General features: G+C 40.9%; 1 protein-coding gene across 2 annotated transcripts; it reads right to left on the bottom strand.

The window, feature by feature from the left end:
• Nucleotides 1-1,995: 1,995 nt before the first annotated feature.
• Nucleotides 1,996-25,518, bottom strand: ABI3 (ABI family member 3). 2 transcript variants are annotated; one of them, XM_039333166.1, is made up of 8 exons: nucleotides 25,232-25,518; nucleotides 23,027-23,194; nucleotides 18,813-18,989; nucleotides 5,695-5,780; nucleotides 4,183-4,269; nucleotides 3,326-3,414; nucleotides 2,783-2,917; nucleotides 1,996-2,510 (listed from the first exon to the last, which is right to left on the bottom strand). In XM_039333166.1, the coding sequence occupies exons 1-8, from the start codon at nucleotides 25,346-25,348 to the stop codon at nucleotides 2,347-2,349; spliced, it is 1,023 nt and encodes a 340-aa protein (XP_039189100.1). In that variant the 5' UTR covers nucleotides 25,349-25,518; the 3' UTR covers nucleotides 1,996-2,346. The 2 variants fall into 2 exon arrangements, with proteins under 2 accessions (XP_039189100.1, XP_039189099.1); XM_039333165.1 differs by having other exon boundaries at nucleotides 3,239-3,414; nucleotides 25,232-25,512.
• Nucleotides 25,519-26,093: the final 575 nt, after the last annotated feature.

Raw genomic sequence — 26,093 nt, 5'->3', positions numbered from 1 at the left:
TTATTCTCCCCTTTGATCTGAGAATGGCAGATGGTTGTTCCTCTCAATTATCCCTCAGTTCTTTTTCACTTGATGTGGTTTCCTCTTACTGCAAAATAAAGGGAATTAAAAGGTAGGCCTAAGTTGGAAATTTGAGGGTACATATAGCCACCTATTATGGCAAGCCAGGATAAATGTGGAGTGTAATTAAAGTGGGATACAATATTCAGACTGAGACCACTCAGCTTGGTTTAGGACAGGGGTAGGCAACCTCGGCTCTTTTATGACTCGTGGACTTCAACTCCCAGAATGGCTCAGGAATTCTGGGAGTTGATGTCCACGAGTCATAAAAGAGCCGAGGTTGCCTCCCCCTGGTTTAGGGAGAGAGAGAAAACTGTTTCTGTTGGCCGTCAGGCATAGCACTGTTTGAACTTTCCAGAGTTTGTTGTGACAAACATTTCTAGTGGTGAACAGAGACAAATGTATCTACACAATGAAGCACCACCTTTGGAGAAATGAATTACATAATTCCAATTGGAAAAACAGGTTTGCAGCTTCCTCTCTTTTGTTCTTCCTCTGTCACGAATCAGGAAGTGCTCTATAGCCACATTCACCTCACCCTCCTAATATTCTACACATTTCCCAGTATATAAAGCAATCTTCTTTAAAACAAGAAAGCAAAAAGGCAGCTAGAGGCAGGATGATAATACCCTGATGGTGCAATTTGGAAGGGTTGGGAACTTCAGTGAACTATTTTAAGCTCAGTAACTTGGTATTCAACTTTTTTGTTTATATTAAAAGCAGATGACAGTGTAACCTGGTCTTAGTCAGGTTGAGCCTGCTTAGTCCTTTGGTGGGAGACCACTAGGTCTAGACCAGTGGCCCATGGGCTGGATGCATCATAGCAAAACCGCGCCCACCCTATTGCTGGCAATGGCAAAAAAGTCCTGACACATCATGTGATGTTGCGAGTTTGACACCCCTAGTCTAGACTGTATTGTAAAGTCAAAAGACATGGAAGGCAGCAGTTGCAAGAAATCTTCATAACATAACCAATATATCCACAAAGCTATAAGGAGTTGCACTTAACCCAGAGAAGAATTTTATCTTTTCTTTCTTTTCTGACTGCCCCTCCCTCCCCAAAAAACTGTAGGTGAACATGCTCTCTCTGCTCAGTTGTTTGCTGCTGAAATAGGTGGTATAATTTTGGGATGCAAATAAGATTTCAGGGTTGGACATAGAGGGTCAGTCCTTACTATGGGGTTGCTACAAAATAGCACCACCTGCTGGCATATTGAAAAGCACACAAAGCTTTCAAGGATATTTTACAGCATGTTTATTTTCTACACAAGAGTAGAAAGTTTGTTGCTGGATTCATTTATTTATTCATCACATTTATCAAACATAGGCAAGCCCGACCTCAGAAGTCTAAGAAACCACTATTTTTGTACGGATAGAAATTAGCCCTGATGAATTCCTTATTAACTGCTGGGCAAGATTTTAGGTTTTGTGAAGCACTGCAGAGGAAGAGGAACCATAAATCCTGTGTTTACATTGCAATGGATTTAGGTGTAGAAAAAAAAATCTTCATCAGGGTCCAGTCCAAGCAGGAATAAACAAAATGGAGACTGCTTTAGAAAGAAGGTTGTAGTTTATTGAAGAGCAAAGCCAGACAGAAGCATGGCTCTGGGAAAGCTGACCATATGGAGCAGGGAGTGGTGGGTTGTTATGCCTTTTGTGTTTAGAGTTGTTTCCTGTGGCATGAACTTTGACCTGAGTCTGAGTGTGCCTTTCTAGTATTCTGATGGTGGTGGGTTAATCCTATTATTTCCCAAAGGTCATATCCTGTTTCCCTAGGGTATGTGGCTGATGACTATGTCCTGTGTTGGATTTTTTGAGTGTGAGGGATTGTTGATTCTAGGGATCTTTGTCTTCCTAATCTCATCAGCTTCTAAGCTTCCTGATGCTAACCTTCCTGAATGGATTATTACATCTGCATTTCTAAAAGCTGGTTTCTGTTGAGTTTTCTAGCTGTGTGGAGGAGGGAGGAAGAAGTTTCTGGTTTTAAGATCCTTTGGGGAAATACATTCTGCCTTTTTTAATATTCTCCAAAATATTTATTTCTCTGGATTCTTCCCACATATGGAAATGTCCAAAGTACTCTTGATACCTTCCTTTCATTAGCTTGATTTTAGCCTAGTCAGGGGAAATACTGATTTCCTGGCAACTTAAATCAGGATGTGCATGAATTTACTTGTTAAATTGATTTGCTGCCTATCTCACTGTGGACTACTCCAGGTGACTCCATGTTCTCCATAAAACTTGTGTTAGGGTCCTGTCTTTTTTTCCTCTTCCGTTCTGCCTCATTCAGTGCAAAGGTTCTGTGTAGTTCCTGGGGAACAATCCCTCTGCATCACTTGTTACGCCCTCACACCAGCCGTTTGAGTATTTCCGTGTTACATAAATAATGACCCCTTCTGTAAATGAGAGTTCATCCTCCTTCTTCTGAACATAAGGGTAAAGAGTCACAACTGAAAATAAGATAAGGAAAAACAGAGTCAAAGAATCGAACTAATAAAAGATCAACTAGCTACTTCCTTAAGATAAGCCAGGAATGCTAAAGAGATAGAATGGAAGATGAGGGGGAATACAATCTTATGTAGTTTTACATCTTATGTCACTCATTAATATAGCCAAATTCATTGTTTTTGGTGCCTTGGCATTTCAACGTCTAGGGTTAGGGGGTAAAAATCATGCAGAGTTGAAAAAGTTTTTAGCAGTTGTCATATTTTTACTAAGGTACCTTTCTCCAGATAGGTGTCTGGGGCCCATGGCAATTTCTCTGGGGGTGGTGGAGGTGGCAGAAAAGGAGGCTTCGGGTGACCACAGTTGGAGATATCCAGGGATGGTGGTGGAGGAACAGTTGGAAAATCAAGATCTGCAAACAAATATGGTGTCTGCTTCACAAATAATCAAGTCAACTGTCTCATCTGCTTGATGTTCTGTAATTAAGCCTATATACCAAGTCACGGTTTGTTCAATAAGACCTAATTGATTGGGTCACATAAGTCAATCAAACAAAGCACTTCTGGCTTGGTGTAATTTATAAACTCAGTACCATCTGCTAGCCATTCCATTTCCAAGATCACAGGATACTGTTCCCATGGTCCTAGCTGACATTTATTAATGGATTGTATATGCCAACTAATGACTTGATACACTTTGATTTATTTTCCTATTGCTTAAAAAAAGCTTTTACCTGGCTCAGGGTAAGGCGGAGGAAGAACATCTTCTGCTTGAATAGGAGATGGCAAAAAATCTGTTTGAGAAGGGAGAAGAAAATCACCTGCTTCCGGGGGTGGGGGTGGGGGTGGTGATGGATCTGGTCCAGAAGGCCTTTTCATATTTGTGCTGTTCGAAGCTTCTGGGAGATTACTATGACATTTAAACAAGGACAGGTTTGGTGAAAAGGCAGTGGAAAAGGAAGGAAAATAACCATGCCCCTTGTGTTAAAATAATAATAGACTTGTAATTCTGGAATGGGATAACATTAGCTCCCGTAATCCATCATCACTGGCTTGCTACCACACAGCAGATGAGAACTGGAATCCAACAACATCTAGACTCTAGAGAGACATATTTTGTCCATCTCTGTACAAAGAAAAGCACCATACAGGAAACAGTCTGAGCTAGCACATTATGTCATATTCTTGCTTGGTGATACTTTGTTTTTTTCCTGCAGGCTATTTGTTACATAAAAGGAAGCATTTAAGGACAATATTCTTGTCTACAGATCAAAGTCAATAGATGTTTCTATACTTAATAAAGAAAGAGGTACCGTAATAGTTTCTCTAGAGCACCTCTAAATTATAATAAAGGTACAGTTTAAAGTGCTATGCAATAACTGTTATCTAGCACCATAATAGGGAATTTGGGAAGAAATCCAAAATAATGAAATGATAACAAATTGTCATATGTGATGCAAACTTATCACATGCTTTAGAACAATTCTTTGTCATTTTAGTCTGAAATAACAAAAGGTCTTTGATGCTACAATTGGTCTTAAAGTTCCTGGATCATGAAATCTTGCTTTTCAATTATGTTTAATCATTTGTAATAGTAATTACTTTTCCCACAAGGCTATTCTTTACATATCTACTCTGTGCTGGGAAGAGGGACGGGGGAAGGGCCTCCTAAAGGTACCTCATGGATGACAAAGATGAAGCTGATGAGAGTTGGCATTCGGGGATGAGTGGTGGCAGAATTGCTTCCAGAATCTTCTGGCTCATTCTAAAATAAAAGGGGGAAAAAGTAACATCTGGATTTCTCATACCTGCATCAATACAACTTTCCTTTAAGAATTGCTTCTCAAATATGAGAAATTTTATTTTTAAAGTAAGCTTTAAACATTCATATATTAACACCCTAATTGTACACATCCAGTCCCCACCTTCACAAAGCATTTTTTTTCTTTATTTCTAACATCATCATCACCACACCCCATGTGACTCTTGGAGGCCATTTTATAAAGCATCTCTTCCTCTAAAGTCCTCATTTGCAAAAAAAAAAAAAAAAGCATCTCTTCCCCTAAAGTCCTCATTTGCAAAAATTTGTCTGCCTGAAACCAGAGACATGAAAATTCTTGCATTTTGACCAAGCGGTTTTTATATAACAGAAACAGATGAGTCATTTAATACCCACAGCCAACCACATCAATTCATTACTCTGTCAGGATGAACAGTGAAGATTCAGATGATATCCTGTAGATCATTTTATTACCAAATACATTTTTACAGGTCAGAGCTCGTCATTCCATATACAACCAATGTTTCCATGTACAAATAACTGGTCCTTTGAGTTGGATAATAGAAGAATATCATAGCCACCCATTCCAACGCCTAAGATTCTAACTGCTAAGAAAGAGTCTGATAAGAGACAATATAACATCAGAAATTCTAAGCTTATCATTTTGGACAAGCAACAACATCTTAAAGAATGTTATTCTACTTCTGACTAAAACAACCCATTTTTTTTATACAAAGCATCACTTGGTTTATATTATAGCTCTACATGTTCTCGTTTATGAACTAATTTGGAAGGAATGATTAGAGAGCAGTGTGGCTACCCATCTCAAGGAAGGCTGTCAAGATTTTTATTGGCAAACAGTATTTTTAGGCAAGGGTTGAAAATTGGTTTGGTGGTGGATGGAGCAGCAGCGTGATACAAGTTCTGCCCCTTGTGATGGACATGTTCAAAAGGGGGCAGGACTTGCCTCATCTTGCTGAGCTTAACCTCTCCTGGTAGATGTTGCTGGGATCTGCTGCAGGGCTGCTCACTTCAAAGACTCTTGATTGCTTTGCCTTTAAATCAGGCGTGATTATTTTTTTTAAAAAAATAATAAAACATGGTTAGATACCTCCATTGTTGAAATAGCTATTCTTATCTGCTTTATATAGTTTATATATTTGATTTTATAATATTTATTTTTTTAACATGTTTATATTTGTTGTTTTATCCACTTGCTGTACACTGCCAGAACTGCTTTTGGTTAGATGGGCTGCTATACAAATCTGATTAATAAATAAAATAAATTGTCAACCATAAAATATCATTGAATATATGATTATCCTCCACAAGTAGCATAGATGGCCATAGTAGCCTTAACTCAATGGTGATTTCCTTGCTTGCTCCTGTTATTAGTTGATTCATTCTCACCCAAGGGTTCCAGGTGACATCCCAGCCGAGGACTTGATTGATCGCCTTGATAGAGTCCCTGTTTTGGCCAACTGTGTGTTTTGATCCTAAAAGAGAAGATTAAAAATATAAAATAAAAATCTGCAAGAACAAGTTGGTGTAGTACATAGACATCTTCCAAAGCAATGGCTGTTTTATCTCTTGAACTGTGTTCTTTTGGGGGGGGGGGTCAGGAGCTTGCTAAGGTATCCTGAATTTCAGAAAAACACTAAAAGATGGATCCAAGTACCATACTTCACATAGTAGTGTGCCCCTGCTGCTCCAAAAAGAGAGACATTCTAAAGCCAGCAATACCTGGGTGATAGGTTTCTTTGTGGCAAATGCTAAATTTTCAGAATTTCTAGACAGAATGATATTATTGAACTGCTAGGAAGCAACTAGAAAGCTGCAGAGCCTCTGTAAGGAAGTGTTAAAAGCCAAGGGGCATTTGGCACTATTAAGATGAGGTTCTTATGTTAATGGAAGGAAGAAATCCTCTATTTCTTGAATTCTCATATAATGCCAAGATAAGGGCATGGGAAGGATTTGTTCATAATTTCTTTCCTTAGAATAGCAAGCCAACAGAGTGAAAAACAGGAGAGAGACCTTGGAGTCTGAGTGGACGATCACTTAACCATGAGCCAGCAGTGTGCAGCAGCAGCCAAACAAGCTAATACAATCCTGGGTTTGTAGTTTACAGAATCAATTGCAAGGACTGTGCTAGCAATTATGTTGGGGAAACTACTAAAAGGCTGAGGACCAGGGTCCATGAACATGAACTGGCTATTAGAAGGCAGGAGCAACACTCACAAGTGTGGGCCCATATGACCTTTGGCCACACATTTGATCTAGCTAACGCAGAGGTTATAGCTCATGAGACTACCAAGGGTGGCCGCCTACTCAAGGAAGCCCGGCTCTCTGATGAAAATTCCATCAACTGGCATATAGATCTTTTGCCGGCTTATCAGACTCTTAGGGGATGGGAAAGACAGCACCACGGTCTGCTGAGAAGACCCTCAACTCTTCCTTCGCAGGATTGGGGTGGTAGAATGATGGATGAGATGGGCACGATCCCTAAGAAGGACGATGACCTGGTTAAAGGGAAAAACCAGAGACCGAAACAATGGGACAGCCTCTTGCATAACTGGGATGATGGCTCTATAGGTGAGGTGACCACAACTCCCATGGATGGAGATGATGGGCCAAACGGCCTAAGCCGGGGATGGACGGGCAGAGGCTATCTGGAAGGAGGGGGGAGGGAGGGGGAAGACGTAGAGCAGGAATGCCGGAATAGCTGCTTTTTGCAAGATTGGGGCGGAGGAATTATGGGGGAGATGACAACAGCCTTGGGGGTGGGGGAGAACAATGGCCCTGAGAGGGAGGGAGACTGGGCGCAGGGACCTGTTGACAGCCGCCCTCCAAGTGCTTGCACACGTTTTAAAAGAGCACTTGAGGATTGTAAAACAACTAATGGAGCCAAGGACAGTTTGCCTGATGTGGAACAACTCTGTGCAGTACGGATTAATACAATCAACGGGCCAATGACGTGCTCAAGGAGCCAAGCGCAGAGGCAGGAGGTTATATGAGCTGCCTTCCTGATCTCCCTTTACTCCAACTCGGATGACGTCAGTAGTTTGGTCTGACGAAAGCTTAGTGACTCTTTTTAACCAGAGACTTGTTTATATTAAACAGTCTGGTTTATTATATCCTGGTGTTCATTTTTCCAAAACGTACTGTTGATGACACCCAACTGCTTCAAATATAAGAAAGCACCCAATAGCTTCAAATATAAGAAATTGACTTGAGGCCAGCCAGGCTCTGGGGTAGCTGCAAACTATAGTGCTCAATCAACACAACTTCAATATTTCCACAAAGTTGAAAGTCTATAGAGCTGTGGTAATAATCTCTTCCCTCTTAAATGGACATGATTCCTGGACTCTAAACCAATAACATATCAAGCAATTGTAAAAATTTCACAGGCCTGCTCTCTGCTCTGTCTTTGGCATTTGTTGGCAAGACTGTGTCTCCAATCTGCGGGTCCTGAATCACATAAAGTCTTATCAGCATTGAGTCCTGATTATCAGAGCCCAGATGTAGTTAGTGGGACACATCATCAGAATGACCATTCACCTTGCTCCATGGGAGCAAGGTCAACCATGCAAGTCCTTCAAAGATACAGTGAAGGAAACCTTACATCACTGTGACATTGTCAAGGGAACTAGAAGCTGTGGCTGGTGACAAAAACCACTGGAGAGCTTTGTGCTATGAAGCTTCCACTGGCTTTGAAGACTGATTGAAAACTGAATAACACCCACAGCTATTATAACAATGGACTTCCAGTGTCTCTGTTGTGCTAAATTCTGCATTTTCAGATTGGGATTGCAAAGCCATTTCCATGTCCACAAATGTACTGCACAATAGTTCAAAGGAATACCTATGTAACTCAAAGGACTACCTACATAATTCAAATGAGAAGTGCTAGGACAAAACATTTATTATCATTCACTGTCTCTCTTCATCCCTATGTCTGGTAAATAGGGTTTTACAAAGCTTTGAAACAGTTAGGAACAAATCACCCTGTTGAAAAAAATTGCAATTCTAAGTAACTTTGAAATGACAAATCAGATCAACTGGCTTCAGAGCACGTTATAGACTTTTGACACACATTGTAGAATAGATGGCTTTTGTACTGCTTCTGGGGTTATTACAGTCAACATGCAAGTTTGCAAGTTTACTTCCATATATGGAGGATGCTGGGAAAGATAGCTGAACAATGTGAAGCAGTCTTAGATACAGATGGCCAGCAGCAAATACAATTTGTCACCTCATTAAACTGAGTGCTAAGATTTCTTTCTTTCTTTCTTTCTTTTTTTTTTTTGCAGTGATAAGGCTAACATTACTTTTGGTTTCATTTGGTTTTTTTTAACTCTCAAGTCTTACATTTGCTTTTTTTTTTTTTGCTTAACAACATAAGTCAACATTAAATTTAACTCTTAGCACTTACAATATTGTCTCAAAACTGATTGTTCAGTATAGACATTTATATGACCCAAGTATATACAACTCAACAATGAGAGGATAGGTATCAAGCTAGGACTTAAAGGTATTGGCCTAAATGTTATTTGTTTTTAAAACCAGGAAGTGTCAAATCTACGAATACCAATTTTTGTGTGCCAGCCTTTTTCTCCTTGGCTGTCTATTTCTGTGCCATTTTCTTTCACTGTGTCAGCCTGCCCCGGCTGCCTCTGCTAATATAGAGCAGTCAACAGCAAGTCACACAACCAGGTCAAATCTACGATGATGGCTCCTTCGTAGGAGTGGCCAAGCTGGCTATCCTTCTACGTCAGTGGTTCTCAACCTGTGGGTCGGGACTCCATTTGGGGTCGAACGACCATTTCACAGGGGTCGCCAAACAACGCAGTCCGCCATTTTTTTCCCCTTTTCCTTAGTTGTGCTACTTCCTTTTATTCTATTGGCTTTTGAAAGCCAATAGAATAAAAGGAAGTAGCACAACTAACTTTTGAAAGCCAATAGAATAAACTTTCTTGAATAGAGTCTAATTCTATTGGCTTTCAAAAGCCAATAGGAATTGTCCAGGCTGTCTCTGCCCTGCTGAGGCCGCCAAAAGTCCCATTCTGCAAACGGTGCTGCACCAGTTGAGTAGTCCTCGACTTACGACCGGTTGAGTAGTCCTCGATTTACAACTGGTTGGGGGTCATGGCATTAAAAAAGTTGAGAACCACTGTTCTATGTGACCTCTCTTGGCACTACACAAACAGTGAACAGAGGTGGCAAATCTATACCAAATCTATGCCAAGGCAAGTCGGTGATCATACTTCAATGTTAACCAAAGCTGAACTCCAGAAAACTAAAATGGCCTTATTTTTAAAACATGTTCAGAAGTATTTTACTTAGTAGAACAGTTTCTGCATTAGTTCAGCACAACTTAAGGCTCATCCAGACTGCTACTTCAATGTTCTTTCATTCCAACTTTGACTAAGCAGAAAATTGCAGTGACATTAATTGTGTTGTCCTCATGACAGGAGGTTACTAGGGTGTGGAAAAGAGTCCCCTTGACCTCTTTTTCACAACAATATTTCTTTTAGGAATGTATTTTTACATAGATACATCAATCTGTTTTGTGGTGCGGATCACTCAAGTGGCTGAAATTACCATCAATGGCAGGGGAGGGGGGGTGCACAGGAAAATTGCCTTTGAAAGCAGGTAGGTGTTTCTTTCTCAGACAAGTTACAATGACCACAAAGAAGCAGTGTCTAATGACTGAATAAAGGGGAGCAGAGTAGAACCAATCATTGGCTATATCATTCCCAGATTCATCACTAAGATATTTCAGAGACTCCATGTGGCAAGATTTGTTCTGGGATAAGAAGGAATATTCCCTTTCTACACTAGAACATCACAAAATAATTCTAGATTTCCTGAGGATGAGATAAAAGCAACATTATATGAATATATCCCTTAAAAACTAGTTAGCAAGAGGTCCTCTTACTGTAGTAACTGAGATGAGAGGATAATGGGCAATTTATGGGCAATTTGGATAAATATATGCTTCTCATCAATATTATCTCTAAAAATAGTGTAAGTCAAATTGGTTTGCTCTCAGACCTTGAACTACAAATTCAAATAGCATCTTATCTTATTTGAATCTCAAGTCTCCAAATTAAATTGAATTAGAGCTGATTTGCACAGGCCTGCTGGTGCATGGTATTATTTATAAATGTCACAAATAAAATAAATATTTCTGTCCTATTTGAAAGTATAAAGTGGTTTGCTAAAATGTAGCTCTCTGCTTTTCTGAAATTGGCTCCAGTTAATGCACATACACAATCAATGGTTAGCTACATTAATATGGCAATGGGGGATGTAGCCTGCAACTTAACTACAGCAGATAAAATTCTGATTTCTCTCTTTCTCAGGTACACTTTTCTTCATGCTAAGTTAGAGTCCTTGCCCTTTCTTTAAGACTCATTAGTCTACCTACCCACAAAAGTTTGCATTATCTGCTGAGCCACTGACATGATTACAACTATTTTAATGATCCTTTCCATTTTAGTAACATGCAATTGCTAAGTTAGGAGCTTTCTTTCCATATAGATTGGGGTTTCTTTTTGTTTTTCTCCAGCTGCTCTGCTTGCAGCATTGAAGCATTGCTTATCATCAGGGCTAGCTAAAATGCCACAAACCTTTTGAGTGGAAGCAGATTTTCAAATGATGAGGATGCTACTTGGAAATGAGAGAGAAGCGTGGGAAGAAAAAAGTTGTGCAGTACTTCCTGTCTATTTGAAATGTCTTTGTTTCATTGGTTTCAGGTACATGTGGTTTCCAGATCAGTCTCAATGCCTGGCCCCAGTTACCAACACAACCACACTTTTTTTTTTTAAGTAGTTTGCAAAATGGGGAGAAAGAAAGAACAGCTTAGTTTGCAACTTGGATATCTAATCAGGCCACAATATTTGGGAGTCCTATTATCCTACTTTAGAACTGTACTCTAACTTGTGGGGGAGAGAAAAGAGAAAACATATTCGAAATATATAGAAATATATGTGGAAGATTAATAGGTTATGAGGGGCTAATTATAATCTTTAAAATTTCATGGCTAAAATTTGTCCCTTGCTCCTTATTTCAAGAAATCATCACTTACTGATAATCCTATATGTTGAGTCCTCGGTTAATGGCAATGACGGCGCGAGACATTCTTGTTGTTTCAGGAACGCTTTATTGGTCTTCAGTAGCCCCGTTACAACTCAAGGCAGCACAGATCTCTCGGCCTCTCTTAAGGACGTTCCCCGGGCCAAAAAGATACATTTTGGCGCACTGAGCGCCTCGCGCATGCGCGCGAGGCTGGCGCCGACCAGTCTGGTCCCGGGCAGCTTGCAGCTGCCCAGGACCATTGCAACGTCCTGAGCCTGCCTTCGCAGGCTCGGGACACAACACCCCTTCCCCCCCGGCTAAGACTACATGAACAATTAACGCAACCTCAACACGAGCGTGGTAAATCCACTTTGCTCGAGGTACCAAGCTATTGTTCTGGGCATTCCTCCCAGTGTTTCCTTTTCTGGCTTTCACAGAAACACGCTCTTATTGTTTCTGCCTGGCCAATAAGGTTATAAAATCTTCAAGATATTTGGGAGACCTCTTATCTCTCTGTGACCTGCGTAGGCCTGGATGATTTCCAAGTACATCTTGTCCCGTGGAGGTTATAGGTTCACCCCCCTTCTCAGATCCTGGTGGCCCCCGTGGACCGTGCCCGGATGCCTGACCTGCTTGCTTGCCCACCAGGCTTGTCAGGCCAGGACTTTGCTCTCTCTCTAACCTGGTTGACCTGCCTAATTGCAGGCGATCTGGCCCTTCTATTAAGCTGCCATTGTTGGGTAGCTCTGAATGGCCTCTCAAGCCCACACCGGACCTAACGTGAGGCTGGCTTCCTCCACTCCCCGTTCCATAGGAGGACTGTCTGTTAATTCAGCATTGTCCCAAAACTCAGTTGCTCCCTCCGTTGTACCAGAGGGTTCAATGTCTAAAATTGGCCCTTCTCCCACTTCCCTGTGGCAGTGTCCTTCTCTGGGAACTGTGGCTATGTTGGGCCAATTGTATTGATTGTGTGCCAGCTCTCTTGCAATGTTTGAGTTATTAGGATGCTCCCGGTTATTCTCCCTGACTGGAGTGCTGAAAGATGTAAGTGTGTAATGATTATGCCCCCGGGGTGACTCCCTGGCTGGAGTCTGCACTGTAGCCTGTGCGCTAACTGGTTCCCTTGAATTCCTGTTTGGAACACTCGCGGAATCTTGCAATAGGCCATCTGTGGCCTCACTGTGAGATTCTGAATTCTGCCAACACCCTTCCCTTTGCCTGAAGGGGTCCCCCCCCCAGAAAAGAACCAGGAGTCTCTGCAGTTGCGTCCAGCCTTGTACACAGCTGGTCAATATGCCGTCGTAGAATACGACCGTCTTCCAAGGAGACCTCATAAGACAAAGGGCCTATAACCTTGCAAACAGTGGCAGGAACCCATAAATGGCCTGGCCCGTAGTTACGGGTCCATACTGGGGCACCCACTTGCAATTGCCGCGGTGCCCTGGGTTGTGTACCCCTAGGCGGCAGTCTGTCCGGGTGCAACCGGTCAAGTTTAGTAATCAGTTTGCACCCCCAACGAAGTTCAACTGGGCTCCTCCCGGTAGAAGTGGACGGTGTAGTGCGGTAAGCAAGGAGGAAGTCAGCCAACCTGTGATGCCAGTCCCCATAGGTCAGTCTCTTTAAAGCATCCTTGGTGATGCGGACCATCCGTTCAGCCATCCTGTTGGTGGAAGGGTGGAAAGGTGCAGAAGTGGCATGACGAATCATGTTGGCCTGTAAGAAAGCTTGGAATTCGGAAGAAGTAAATTGCGGGCCATTGTCAGACACCAAAACATCCGGGAGCCCATGTGCAGCAAAAATTCCCCGCAGTACTTGGATAGTCTTTGCAGTGGTGGTGGACGAGATAGGTACAACCTCAAGCCATTTTGAATAGCTATCAACCAGGACCAAGAAGAATTGACCCTGAAAGGGCCCAGCGTAGTCAATGTGCACCCTAGACCATGGAGACTGTGTTTCTTCCCACCTATGTACGGGAGCCTGAGGCATTTCTGGGCATGAACGTTGACAAAGGTGGCAAGCATGCACCTTAGCCTCAATTTCCTTATCTAACCCGGGCCACCACAAGTGGCTGCGCGCAAGCGCCTTCATTTGAACAATGCCAGGATGACCCTCGTGAAGGGACCCTAAGACTCTAGACTTCATTGAGGTAGGAATGACAACTCTGCTACCCCACAGCAAGCAACCCTGGAAAGTGGACAACTCGTTCCTTTTTAGCCAGAAACTCTGAAATTCAGTACCTGGACAACTCTCCGGCCATCCGGACAAAACCCAGGATAAGACACGAGAGAGTGTGAGATCTGTGGCTGATTCAGCAGCCACATCCCTGGCATTGAGAGGTGACTCAGGCAGTGAAAGGATGTTGATTGCCGGAGCGTGGGCAGCCTCAACAACCTGTAAGGGTAATCTACTGAGGCCATCAGCATGGCCCATTTCTTTGCCAGGTTTGTGAATTAAGGAAAAGTCATATGCTGACAGGAATATCGACCATCTGAGCATTCTGGGGGATATGATATGAGGGGTCTGTTTGTTAGTTGTGAACAACCCCAATAGAGGCTTATGGTCAGTGTAGACCGTGAAATGTCTGCCATATAAGAAATCATGGAACTTTTTAATTCCAGCAACAACAGCTAAGGCTTCCCTGTCAATCTGGGCATAGTTCCTCTCAGCAGAGGACAAGGTTCTGGAGTAATAAGCAACAGGAACCTGAGTTCCATCAGGTCTAAGATGGCTGAGTACAGCTCCTACTCCATAAGGGGAAGCATCACAAGCGATGCACACAGGAAGAGTTTCATTAAAATGTGCAAGCACACTGTTGGATGTTAGCAAGGCCTTAACCTTATTGAAACTAGCTTCATGTGCTTGTGACCATTCCCACACTGCCTGTTTATCCAGAAATCTATGAAGTGGTTCAGCTACATTAGCCTTGTTAGGAATGAATGAATTGTATAAATTCAAAAGTCCCAGAAAAGCTTGCAGTTCAGCTTTGGACTTAGGTCTAGGAGCTTGCGTGATGGCTCTTAATTTGGACTCAGCAGGATGAATCCCATTGGCATCAATTTTGAACCCCAGAAAATCTGTAGAAAGCACCCCAATTTTACATTTGTCCTTTTTTAGCTTGAGGCCTGTTTTCCAGAATCTCAGCAGAACAGCCCTCAATCTCTCAGCTAGGTTTTGGGTGGAGTCTCCAGCAATTAAGACATCATCAAAATAGGGGCAAACCCCAGGTATACCTCTCAAGGTATTTTCCATTACACTTTGGAAGATTCCAGGAGCCACGTTTACTCCAAATTGTAGTCTCTTGACCTTGAATGCTCCCCTATGAGTTACAATGGTTTATGCCACAGCAGCATCATCATCAACAGGCAACTGTTGGTATGCTTGTGCTAAATCAAGCTTTGCAAAAACGCGCCCCGCTTTGAGGGAGGCCAGAATATGGCTGACAACAGGCACAGGATAGGCATGTTGTTGTAATGCCTTGTTGAGAGTACATTTGTAATCTGCACAGATGCGAATATCTCCATTAGCCTTAAGAGGCGTGACTATGGGAGTTTCCCATGGACTGGAGTCAACAGGTTCTAAGATTCCTTGCTGAATTAATTTGTCCAATTCAGCATCAATCTTCCCTTTTAAAGCAAAGGGTACCCTTCTTGCCTTTACTCTGGTAGGCATGACAGTGGGGTCTAACTTCAAGGACACTGGGGGTCCCTTGTATGTGCCCAGCTATGGGCTGAAAACATCTGCAAATTCCTTGCAGACTTCCGTAAGTCTACTGTTTGCAAACTATTGAGTCCTGTAACTTGTATTCCCAGAGCCTCAAACCAATCGAGTCCTATGAGACTCGTATGCTCCCCCCCCACTATCAATACATCTAAAGGACCTTCAAAATCCTTATACTGTACGTTAAGGGTGGCCTCCCCCTTAACACACACTTTAGAGTTTTGAAAATCTGTGAGTACAATGTTAGAAGGCCTAAGCTTGGTCTGAAAACCACTACCAGAACAAATCTTTCTGAATGTGTGAATAGAAATGATTGAAAGTGCAGACCCAGTGTCTAGCTCCATGACCAATGGAACTCCTTGCAACTTCACCCTAAGTGACAATTTTTTTTTTAGTGGTCTGTGTGTGCCTGTCCTATAAATGCTTCTTCGTGAAGCACAGAAACCCACCCTGTTTTGGCTGGGGACCCTGGTACCTTTCAGGCGCAATTCTTCTCGGGGTTGTACCTTCTGTCGGCCCAGACATACAGCTGCTATGTGGTCTTGCTCCCACATGCTCTACAGATTGCAGAACGGAACTTGCAGTCGGTCCTCTTGTGGCGACCTCCACACCCGAAGCACTTGGGTACAGTTGAAGACTTTTCTTTGCCTTCCCTCTGCTTTCCTTCTTTGGTTGGGTAGAGATGATCTATTTCTTCATCAGGCTCCTCTTCTGAGCTTCCTTGAACTCCCTCGTGGTGCACAGAAACAGCTTCTGGAGAGCTTTTGATAGGCCTCATATTCTTGATTGCCCCACTTGCTGCCTCTTCTGCAGTAACTTCTCTCAAGGCATCTTGGAATGATATGTCCTCTTTGGCAAAAAGTCTTTGTTGTACATCTCTGTTTCTCAGTCCACATACAAATCTGTCTCTCAGTCTTTCCTCTAAATCTTTAAATTCATAATGCTTAGCTGCCCTTCTTAATGCAGCAATGTACTCTTTAGCTGATTCACCAGCCCGTTGGTCCCGCTGTTCAAAAGTATGTCTCCAAGCAATAACAGACAACTTGGGTTGAAAATGCTCTTTCAGTAAATTCTTAAGATCTGTGTAGGTAACAGATTCAAGAGGTGCAGGGGCTACTAAGTTTTCAGCAATTTCAAATGCATCTTGACCACAAACACAGAGTAGGGTAGCGGCCTTTAAGCCATCTTCTCTTACTTGATTAACTCTGAAATAATTTTCTGCTTGGGCCATGTAAGATTCCCATTTTTTGGGATGTGTAATATCAAACTCTGCAATTTTTCCAATCTTTGCCATCTTTAGTAAAGCAGGAAGGGTCTATCAGCCAGCTTACCTCCAACGAAGCTGTATTGGCAGGCAGTTGCGGAATTTAACGCCGTTTCCTCGCTGTGCTGGACTCCAGGGTAAGCTTACAATTGTCTGCATAATTGAAAGGCAATCCCACCTTCGTCGCCAGTGTTGAGTCCTTGGTTAATGGCAATGACGGCGCGAGACATTCTTGTTGTTTCAGGAATGCTTTATTGGTCTTCAGTAGCCCCGTTACAACTCAAGGCAGCACAGATCTCTCGGCCTCTCTTAAGGACGTTCCCCGGGCCAAAAAGATACATTTTGGTGCGCTGAGTGCCTCGCGCCAACCAGTCTGGTCCCGGGCAGCTTGCAGCTGCCCAGGACCGTTGCAACGTCCCGAGCCTGCCTTCGCAGGCTCAGGACACAACACTATAGCAAATTGTTATGATGATAAAACATTTTAAAAACGTCTTCCTTTTCAAGATCAACAAATCCCATAAGCACTATTATTATTACTAATAATAATAATAATATTCTGCCCCAAGTCACACATATTTGATAGGCAATATAGAAATTTAATAGGAGAGAGAAAGAGAAAAAGAAAGAGGAAGGGACAGAGAGAGAGAGAGAGATAGAGATGGTAGATAATAGATAATTGATGGAGAGAGAGAGAGAGGGAGAGGGAGAAGGAGAGAGAAAGAGAGAATAAATCCTCTCAATTTTTTTTACATATGGAAAATTCTGCAAAAGTGTCTAGAGAGGAATGGCTTCCTGAGGAGTCAATCACTCTCTACAAAGGAGAATGAATCTAGTACAAGTAGTGTTTTTACTTTTTGATGGAAGAGGTGCCTATGAAAACCAATGCACGTGGAGGTATGCTCCTGGATGCCTATTAAAAATTTTTCTCATGATTTCATTTTATAGAAACCTAACATTTTATCTTCCAAAAATGCTTTTGGGCTTCATAGGAGCTCCAAAGGCCTTCTTCAAAAATAAACTGATGTCTGGCTACAATTATGTGTTTGTCCATCTGTCAAAGTAAAAGACAAACTGAGTGGTATAAAATCTTTGATAGGGGAATTGGTGAGGGATAACGTCATCAATGGGTGTTTTTAAATTGCTCATAAGGGCAGCCATTTTGGAAATGGGATGTCTCCCAATAGTAGCCATTTTGTACCAGCATCCAAAAGTATGGATTCAAACTCTTCTTGTACTAAGTGTCTCAATAAGTTGCCTAATCTTGTTTTAAATTTTTATGCTTTTTCTTATTATGCCTGAGGTTTTTTTTTTTCTTTTGTATTGAAGGAGGAAGAGAGTAATGACTTAGTAGCACATACATTTTTCCACAGAGGAAGTGCTTGGAGACACACTGTCTCATATTGAGTTCCTATGTCTATGTAAATTCTTGGGTGGGGCAAGAATCTTCTTCTTTCCAAGTGCAAAGCTACACCACATGGGTCAGTACACCCAAATTTATTAATAAAAAGACCTAGTTACATGCCTTATTTCTCCTGATAGTCAGCAGATCTGATACTAAATCAGGCATATATACTCCAAGTCCTCTTCTGTGTAGAACTGCCAAATTTCTTTAATGCTCTGAAAACCACATATTTGTTGATGGCCACATATATAGTCTCTCCACAGTTTCCTCTGAGAGGAAATCACACTAAATTGGAGAAAGCAGATCTGTCTATTGCAGCTTGGGGAGTATGAGAAGCAGTTTGCTTTTTCATGGTCTAGGCCTAGTCTTCTTCCTATTTAAAGGATTCAGAAAAGAAACTTGACAGAAACCAATATTTTTCTATAATACAGTCCATACAAGTTCTACAAAGCAAACTGAGCTTAGCATTGATTAGTGTAGCCTTAGGGGGAGGACAGAGTGTCCTTCAAGTGAATATGTAAAAAGAACTGTAGAAAAATGTGTCAGGATGGGAGTCCTCCCAATGAGATACAAAAATTAGGAGGAAAGACTACAAGGAAAGACTGGGGGTCACCATCCATCTAAGAGCATGTTTTTTCAAACTTGGAAACTTTAAAATGTGTGGACTTCAACTCCCAGAATTCTCCCGTCAACATGGGGGACTAAAAAAGCACAAATGAAAAGAATTCACATTAAAAACATTATCATGGTAAAAAAAGAAGAAACAAATTACTGACATCTGTGGAATTAGTGCCTTCTTCAGTAGAGATCTCCAGGTGTCTTTGATGTTATTACTTTACAGATGCAATATCTCTGTTCTTCTATCAGTTACGATTTTTCATGTCTTAGCAGCTAGGCTATGAGTGCAACTTTCAAAAATTTTTGACTACTATTCCCACAATCCTTTGCATTGGTTGCACTTGTTAGGGTCAATAGGGATGTCCCAAATCTGGGAAAATTGTCTTTCTTAACAAAGGGGAGGACTAAAGCATCTCATTTTTTAATTGGAGAGTGTCCCTTTCTTACCTTAATCCCATGGCCAATGTCATCCAGAGTGCTAAAGTCCAGTGGTTTCCTGTAATAGGGCTGTAAAGACTCAAGCTTCTTTGGATAGATGATTTTCTGATAGGGAGGAAATGTCTTGGAAACAGTAAGCATCCCAATTTCACGGCGGGACACTTTCTCCTTATGCATTTCTATCACCTGCAACAGAAAGATATCATGAGAAAGGAAAGATTTGTCTAGCAGGACATAATGGGAAGCTGGAACAGGAACCATTTGCAGGTGATTTCCCAAGAGAGTTAATATGCAGCACTAATTAACAGAACTAGCTGGAATGTAATAGAAAGAATGAAGCCCACATCGCTAGATCAGCTGGGATTCAGTACTATACTGGTGCTATCTCTTCCAGAACTATTACTTCTCCTAAATAGTGAACACATTTGTTAAGTGTGGATGGAGAAGTATGCAGTATGGATTGTCTGGGGAGAACCCAAAGATTTGCAAAAATTCTACAGCACAATAAAATTCAGCTTCCCAACCTCAACAGAGTCCACAGTGCTCCATAGCTGTCTTTTCACAACTTTGGAGTAGACAGTAAACACCAACATGTCAGCTATCCCATCATTTCATTCTCAAATACTATTTTTTTTTACGGGAGAAAAAAGGGCAGAGTCTATGGTGGAAAAGTTACAATTGGAGGATGACCTTGTTCAATTTACTGTGAAATTCTATGAGCAAAGTAAGATTATTTCAAGAGCAGCAACCAGGGAATAGATTCTTGAATTTGATTGTTTCCCTCCCATTCCCTATTCCTTTTCTACTGTTAAGTCAGCCTTTCCATCCTGATCAATTCTAGCAACACAGCTACATCTCTCAGAAGTACAGTCTGTCTGGGAACTCTGGAGATTGTGTCTCATCACATTTAGAAAGTATTAGTTTTGAGAAGACATGACTGCATGGTGGAGGGTCCACTGTTTTGTTTAAAGCTCAATTATTAGTCTAATAATATTACTAGTCTAATTTGTGTTATTAATCTAATAATATTACAAATTATAAGCAATATTGAGAACCAGTTTGGTGTAATAGGAGTTTTAGTCCCAACTTGGACACAAACTGGGTAACCTTGAGCCAGTCACTCTTTCTCAGCCCTTGGAAGGAAGCAATGCAAACCCCTTTGGAAATATTGTCAAGAAAACTGCATGTTGGAAATGACTCAAAAAGATAGAGATCCATTAATAATCTGATGAATGCTCATTCATTTTCAGGGCAAAACTGCACTTAGCTTTGGGGAGCAAGTCAAACAAATAAAGTATGCAGAGCCAGCACAAAGATTATATTTGATTTAATTTACATTAACATTGATACAATGTAGTTCATATAATTATTTGCCCTGAATTTAATTATTTCCCTTCTTTCATCAATTGAGTGTTACTGAGATCTCCACTCAATACTCAATACTTAGGAGAGGCAAAGGTTGGCTATCTCAGTGCTGTCCAACCCTGATAGGACCTACAGTCCTGGGGCTTATAAAATAGGCTATACCAGAAGGAATGTTGACCTGTTTTTCATCCAGCAAAACATTCCTTAAGTTCCTAAGTAAGAATGTACATTTATCATCGTTTGGGATCCTGGATGTGAGTTATTGCTGTAAAACATTTAAATGAGAAAATAGGATTACAGCACCTAGAACTGAAATCTGGCCATCATTTCATGATTTGAGGCAAAATAATAATGAGATTGCATCAAACTGCAAACCAAGGAAATTAAGAAGCAGTCACTGTGCAGTGAGAACATCCTAGGGGCTGATATTTCTGAGGAAGGCAGAAAAAGGAGCTCTCTAGATAGGGTCTTGAGCATATTCTCACTTTGCAAGACTAATTATACCATTTGTTTGGTTAAGCAGACTTGAGGCTTTATGCAAAATGTGGTTCGGTGCAATATGTGAACTCAGCTACTTGTTGATGGCCAATGCAAACAATACTGAGAAGAATAGACCAGATCTCATTTGGTAGAAAGAAACTTCCTTCTTCTGCTGTTTAAACTGATTTGAACCAGAGATCACTGGTTCATAGTTCCTCTCCTACCACCTGCTTCACTCCTCTCTGGCAGAAAAAAAACACCTAAATTGTTTATCATTACACACCATATTATTTGGCCAGCACAAATAAGAGTATTCTGTCTAGTTCTTTTTGAAACACCATATAAATTAGGAAGTGAAGCTTCCTAAACTGCAGTGTTTCTCAACCTTGACAATTTTAAGGCATGTGGACTTCAACCAATGCTGGCTGTGGAATTCTGGCTGTGGAATTCTGGGAGTTGAAGTCCACATGCCTTAAAATTGTCAAGGTTGAGAAACACTATCCTAAAGCAAGGAAAGCATCCCAGGCTAGGTTGAACCTCAACCTTGATTTTTTTGATTTTTTTCAACATTTCTGCTGAACTGAAAGAAAATATTTGCAGCTGCCAGATTATCACCTAAATGCACAATTCTCAGATTATGAGCATGATAATCTAGAAGAAACAATCTAAAATTGAAATAGATTAAATAGAAATTTAATTAAAATCAGGGTTTTTTTTTTCTTTTTGTCCAAGAGAGACCTGCAGGCAAAAGAAAATCATATCTATTTCTGCACAATTGTTGCAAAACAAATTCTGAGATCCAACTTCAACAAACTCTAACTGCAGCTTGACCATTAAAGTTATTTTTTCCCGACAAACATGCATGCACGCGCACGCACACACACACATATACACACATAATGCACACACCTCCCTTGGTTATATAAAAGTATAGATGTTTTGGAAATATAAAGCAAGTGAAATAGTACAGATGATTAATCCATTCCATTTATGCTTCCTGATCACATGTGTTCTATTTTATTTTGTTTTTGTTCTTACTCTTAGGAAACAGGAAAACCATCAAGCAGGTCCCCAGTCTCACTCCAGTAACAGGAAGAGGGATCCGATATCTGCTGGGGACAGGCATACATCTTCACATACTTTCAGTAAGAAGTGGAGAGAAGGGAATCCATTGGTTTGAAAAAGTTCAGAATACAGGGATGGGTCTGCTTTGTGAGCTTAACAGTGATTCAGAGGACAAGGAAATTCCCTGAAAAAAGGAGACAATGCAGCTTCTCCATATATTCACCAACTTCCCATCTCAGAAAACAATCCAACAATAGGAAACAAACCACATATGTTGGGGAAATAGCCATACAATTAAATGGGATGCAAACAAATATCACAAGGCCAATCACAAAAAAACTTGCCCAGGAGGTACAGAAAACATATTAATCTTACAATTGCCTCTCATTTACATTAAATGTGACTTGACCCATTGGACATTCATGTTTACTATAAATATTTACAATACCCATGTGTAATATGTAAGGATTTGACTTGGTTGCTTCGCTAAGATAACTTTTGCTTGCTATTTTGGCAAGCGTATTAGGCAGTTATATGGATGGGAAGGCTGAGCGCCAAAGAATTGAGGCCTTTAAACTATGGTGCTGGAGAAGACTGCTGTGAGTCCCCTGGACTGCAAGGTGATCAAATCGGTCAGTCCTAGAGGAGATCAACACTGACTGCTCTTTAGAAGGCCAGATCCTGACGTTGAAACTCAAGTACTTTGGCCACCTAATGAGAAGGAAGGATTCACTGGAGAAGAGCCTAATGCTAGGAAAGATTGAGGGCAATAGAAGAAAGGGACGACAGAGAATGAGGTGGCTGGATGGAGTCACTGAAGCAGTAAAAGTGAGCTTAAATGGACTCTAGAAGATGGTAGAGGACAGGAAGACCTGGAGGAACATTGTCCATGGGGTCGCGATGGGTCAGACACGACTTCGCAATTAACAACAACAACAATGGATGGGAAAAAATGAGAACTCTGAAAATACCAGTCTAAGTACCAGACTGAATTTGGAAGATACTGAACTGAGATACTGAACAGCTTGTCAAAGCCTCCAGCTGTGGTATTTCTCAATAATGCCACCAAAGATACTTACAAAAAGAGAGATTGGCGGTTTACCTTGAAAGCTGCAAGCTTGGATTTTACTAAGCTAACAATATAGGAAGAGGTTGAAGGAGGAATCAATAGATGCATACAAGACTTCTCATGCCAACCATAGAAGTAAACAACAGGAAAAATGTTCAGAATTTCAAAAAAAAAAAAAAATCTAACCCCAATATCTTCCACATGGTGTCTTCATAGTGTCTGCTGAAGCAGGATTCTTGCTCACCTGTTCAATGGAACAAACGTTGGCTTCCACTTGTTGGAGATGGGTGGTCTGCAAGTCAAATATTTTGAGGATGTTTCTAGCTAGGCTATTGATTTGATAGGTCACACTGGCTAATGACTGAACTGTGAAAGCCATGGTTTCCTTTAGGGCTTTTCGTTTGTCTTGTGCCTATAAGTTAGAAAAGACCATAAAGAGGATGAAAGACAATCAGAACAATAGAAGGACATAAAACTGAATTCCTGCTGATTACTCCTCATAGGGCAGGTATTCAGGAAGGGAGGGCATAACTTTAGCTGGATGATCCAGGTTTTAATTTATATTAAGCCAGGAAAAGTTATGTCTCCAACATACCTCAGCCCAGTGTTCTTAGAGGAGCTGGAGTAGGGTTCCTATAGCCCCAGGCTGCAGATCTGATCCGTTATGTTGGATAGAAATGATGACAGTTGTAGTCCATTTGGAAGTCACAAAGCTGGGGGAGGCTTTAAACCATAATCATCATTAGAAAGTGTTCTCATTGGTGTAATACCATTTATTATTTAATGACTCCCAGTCTTCAATCAACGTGTATTCTCCTGTCTACCAAATATGTTAAATTATCATATTGCCTGGAAAAATAGTAAGTTTTTGTCCTATTCTCTGTGATAGTACTCCTAATCTAAGAAGAGCAGTTATTTCCAACCACTACAATAGAGTAGCTGGCTCAAACAAACTCTAAATTCTAACCTGACTTAATAAAATACAATTCCTATGTTCATATGACATGCTGTATATGTTTTCTATGTTATTTGCATTATTACAAATAAGAACTTTTAGGGATTTGCATGATGTTCTGGATCCACAACATGTCCAGTCTCCACAGAGGGGTCAAGTAGAGGGGGAGTGATGAATGATGCTGACTCCTTCCTTTTCATAACTTATCTTTAATATTGCAAGGGGATACGAAAGGTTTGTGTTATGCATCTTGACACAATATTGATGCCAAAATATTGCACTGTGTCATGACAGTGGCATCATTGTGACTAACCGTAGATGCAGTAAAGTACAGTATGATCTCACATATACTCTAACAAATATAGTATTGTACTATATACAGTTGATCAAAGAACAGTACACTCCTATCTGGGTTGTTGCCTTCTTCTACTGAGTGTTCAGCTTTAGGAAGGACACACATGGAGTGGTGAGAAAGGAAAGAGATACCCCTGGCGATCAATGTGGTGACAGATGTTTCAGCCAGATCACCCTCACAACATTAGTTACATATCATGGCCAGGGCATGTCTTTCTTTGTATCATCATCTCTCCATCAGTTTGCAGGCCTCCTGACTTCCCATGTTTCAATTAAATGTGAAGGGAAGACATCAGGAGACAACTGCTCCCATGGAAACTTGCAGTATCATTGTTACTATTACTGCTAAGAGAAAGAGTTTTGTTCTTGAGAAATGCTTGGGAAATTTCTTTCCCTCTCTCTATATACAATTTCTTTGGCTACAATCAGGTAGAGAATGTCAAAACACCATTTAGGCTCAGTTCTGTTTTATGGATTTATAGTCTACAGGAAATTCCTTTCTATCAGGCCAGATCTTTGAGGAAACTATTTCAATGTTATCTATAACATCTTTCTCCAACTTGGCATCCGTTAGCCTGGAGCAGACTAGAATAAAAATCTTTTAATTGTGATAGATATGGCAATAATACAGTGATATTGCCAAAAGGGGCAATACCAAAATTTTTATCTAGTTTTGGGATAGGGCAGGAAAAAAGCAAAATAAATACATAAATACACCCATCTCAATCTTTATTTTTTTATTTTTTAAAAAATTAAAATGTTGCATTGCTGAAATTTGTGATTTGTCACCAAATTTGGCAGTGCAACTTTGAATTGTAATTTTCAGAAAGAAGGCAGTAAAAATACAATTTTCTCACTCTTGCTTTAGGTGTTTTCAATTCCTCCTTTATTACCAACAGGCTCCTCAATTTATATTAACAGTAGAGAGTATTGAAAGTCTCAACTCTGCATTGACCAGTTCCCATACAGATTCAAAATATTCTTCAGCATGTTATAGTTAATACAGGTGCTACCTTCCCCTGGGAGCTGCACATATATACTGAGAGCCAGTATGCATTGCTGAAGCAAGGGTACTCCACTGTTTCTCTCTGTGTTAGCTCAAGCTAGACTGTCCTTGACTTTTCTCCCACTAAAACTCACCTGCTCATAGTTGCTGTCACAATAATCTGCCACTTTAAGGAGGTTGCTATAGTTATGTTGTAGAACATCTCTTGCAGATGGTATGGAGTCCTGCATCAGCTGCTGAAACTCAGACATGTCGCCACTTAATTGTGCTGGATTCACCACTTCCTTCTTACAGCAGACACTGTTTCAGCAGAGAAGTTTCGAACAGTCTGGCTGGAAACTATTTTATACTTGATTTGGCTTCAGTGACAATGCTGATCCCACCCCTTTTGCTCACCAAGACAAATATCCTGCTGATATCTGGAGATTTATTGTAAAAAGTGCCAAAAAAAGGTGCCACTTATCCATCTCTGAACTACAACTAGCTTCCTTCTTGAGATTTTGAAAATCTACTCAGTGAGTAGAAAAGTTACGATAATGAACTGAGAAAATGTTGGGAGGGCAAAATTGGCAGAATTGTTAAGAGAGGAAACCATGTATTTTTAGACCGATGCTTGTTTTACTGACTTTTCTTACAACAGTCCCTGAAAGATCAACTCTTTCCATATTATTTACAATACGTATTTCATGCAAATTCAGAAAGTCCACTATTGATTTATTTATATTTGGAAAATTGCTGGTAGTTCATAGCAAGTCTTCACTCTTTGGCTCTGTCCCCCATGATCTGGATCCTGGTCCCTCTTTTGGATATTCTTCAGTTTTCTCATACCTGCTGTCTATTGCACAAATATGAGAATATACACATGTAAGTACACATTGTACTTTCTTTTAGTGGCTCCATCTAAGAGTAAGGACCCAATACAGGTAATCCTCAACTTACAACAGTTTGTTTAGTGACCATTCAAAGTTACAATAGCACTAAAATTGATTCACGACC

This window comes from Crotalus tigris, unplaced genomic scaffold (genome assembly GCF_016545835.1).
Source record: "Crotalus tigris isolate CLP2741 ecotype Arizona unplaced genomic scaffold, ASM1654583v1 scf7180000024472.5447098, whole genome shotgun sequence".
NCBI lineage: Eukaryota > Metazoa > Chordata > Lepidosauria > Squamata > Viperidae > Crotalus > Crotalus tigris.
Note: the sequence above shows the minus strand (reverse complement) of the source record. Positions and strands in the feature narration are given on the sequence as shown.

Excerpts from the sequence above, each read along its gene's own strand:
- ABI3 (XM_039333165.1), bottom strand. The coding sequence starts at position 25,348 with ATGTCTGAGTTTCAGCAGCTGATGCAGGACTCCATACCATCTGCAAGA. Across the intron at positions 18,990-23,026 it reads ACGTTTGTTCCATTGAACAG|GTGATAGAAATGCATAAGGA; the intron begins GTGAGCAAGAAT and ends TTTCTGTTGCAG. Across the intron at positions 5,781-18,812 it reads ACATTGGCCATGGGATTAAG|GATCAAAACACACAGTTGGC; the intron begins GTAAGAAAGGGA and ends CTTCTCTTTTAG.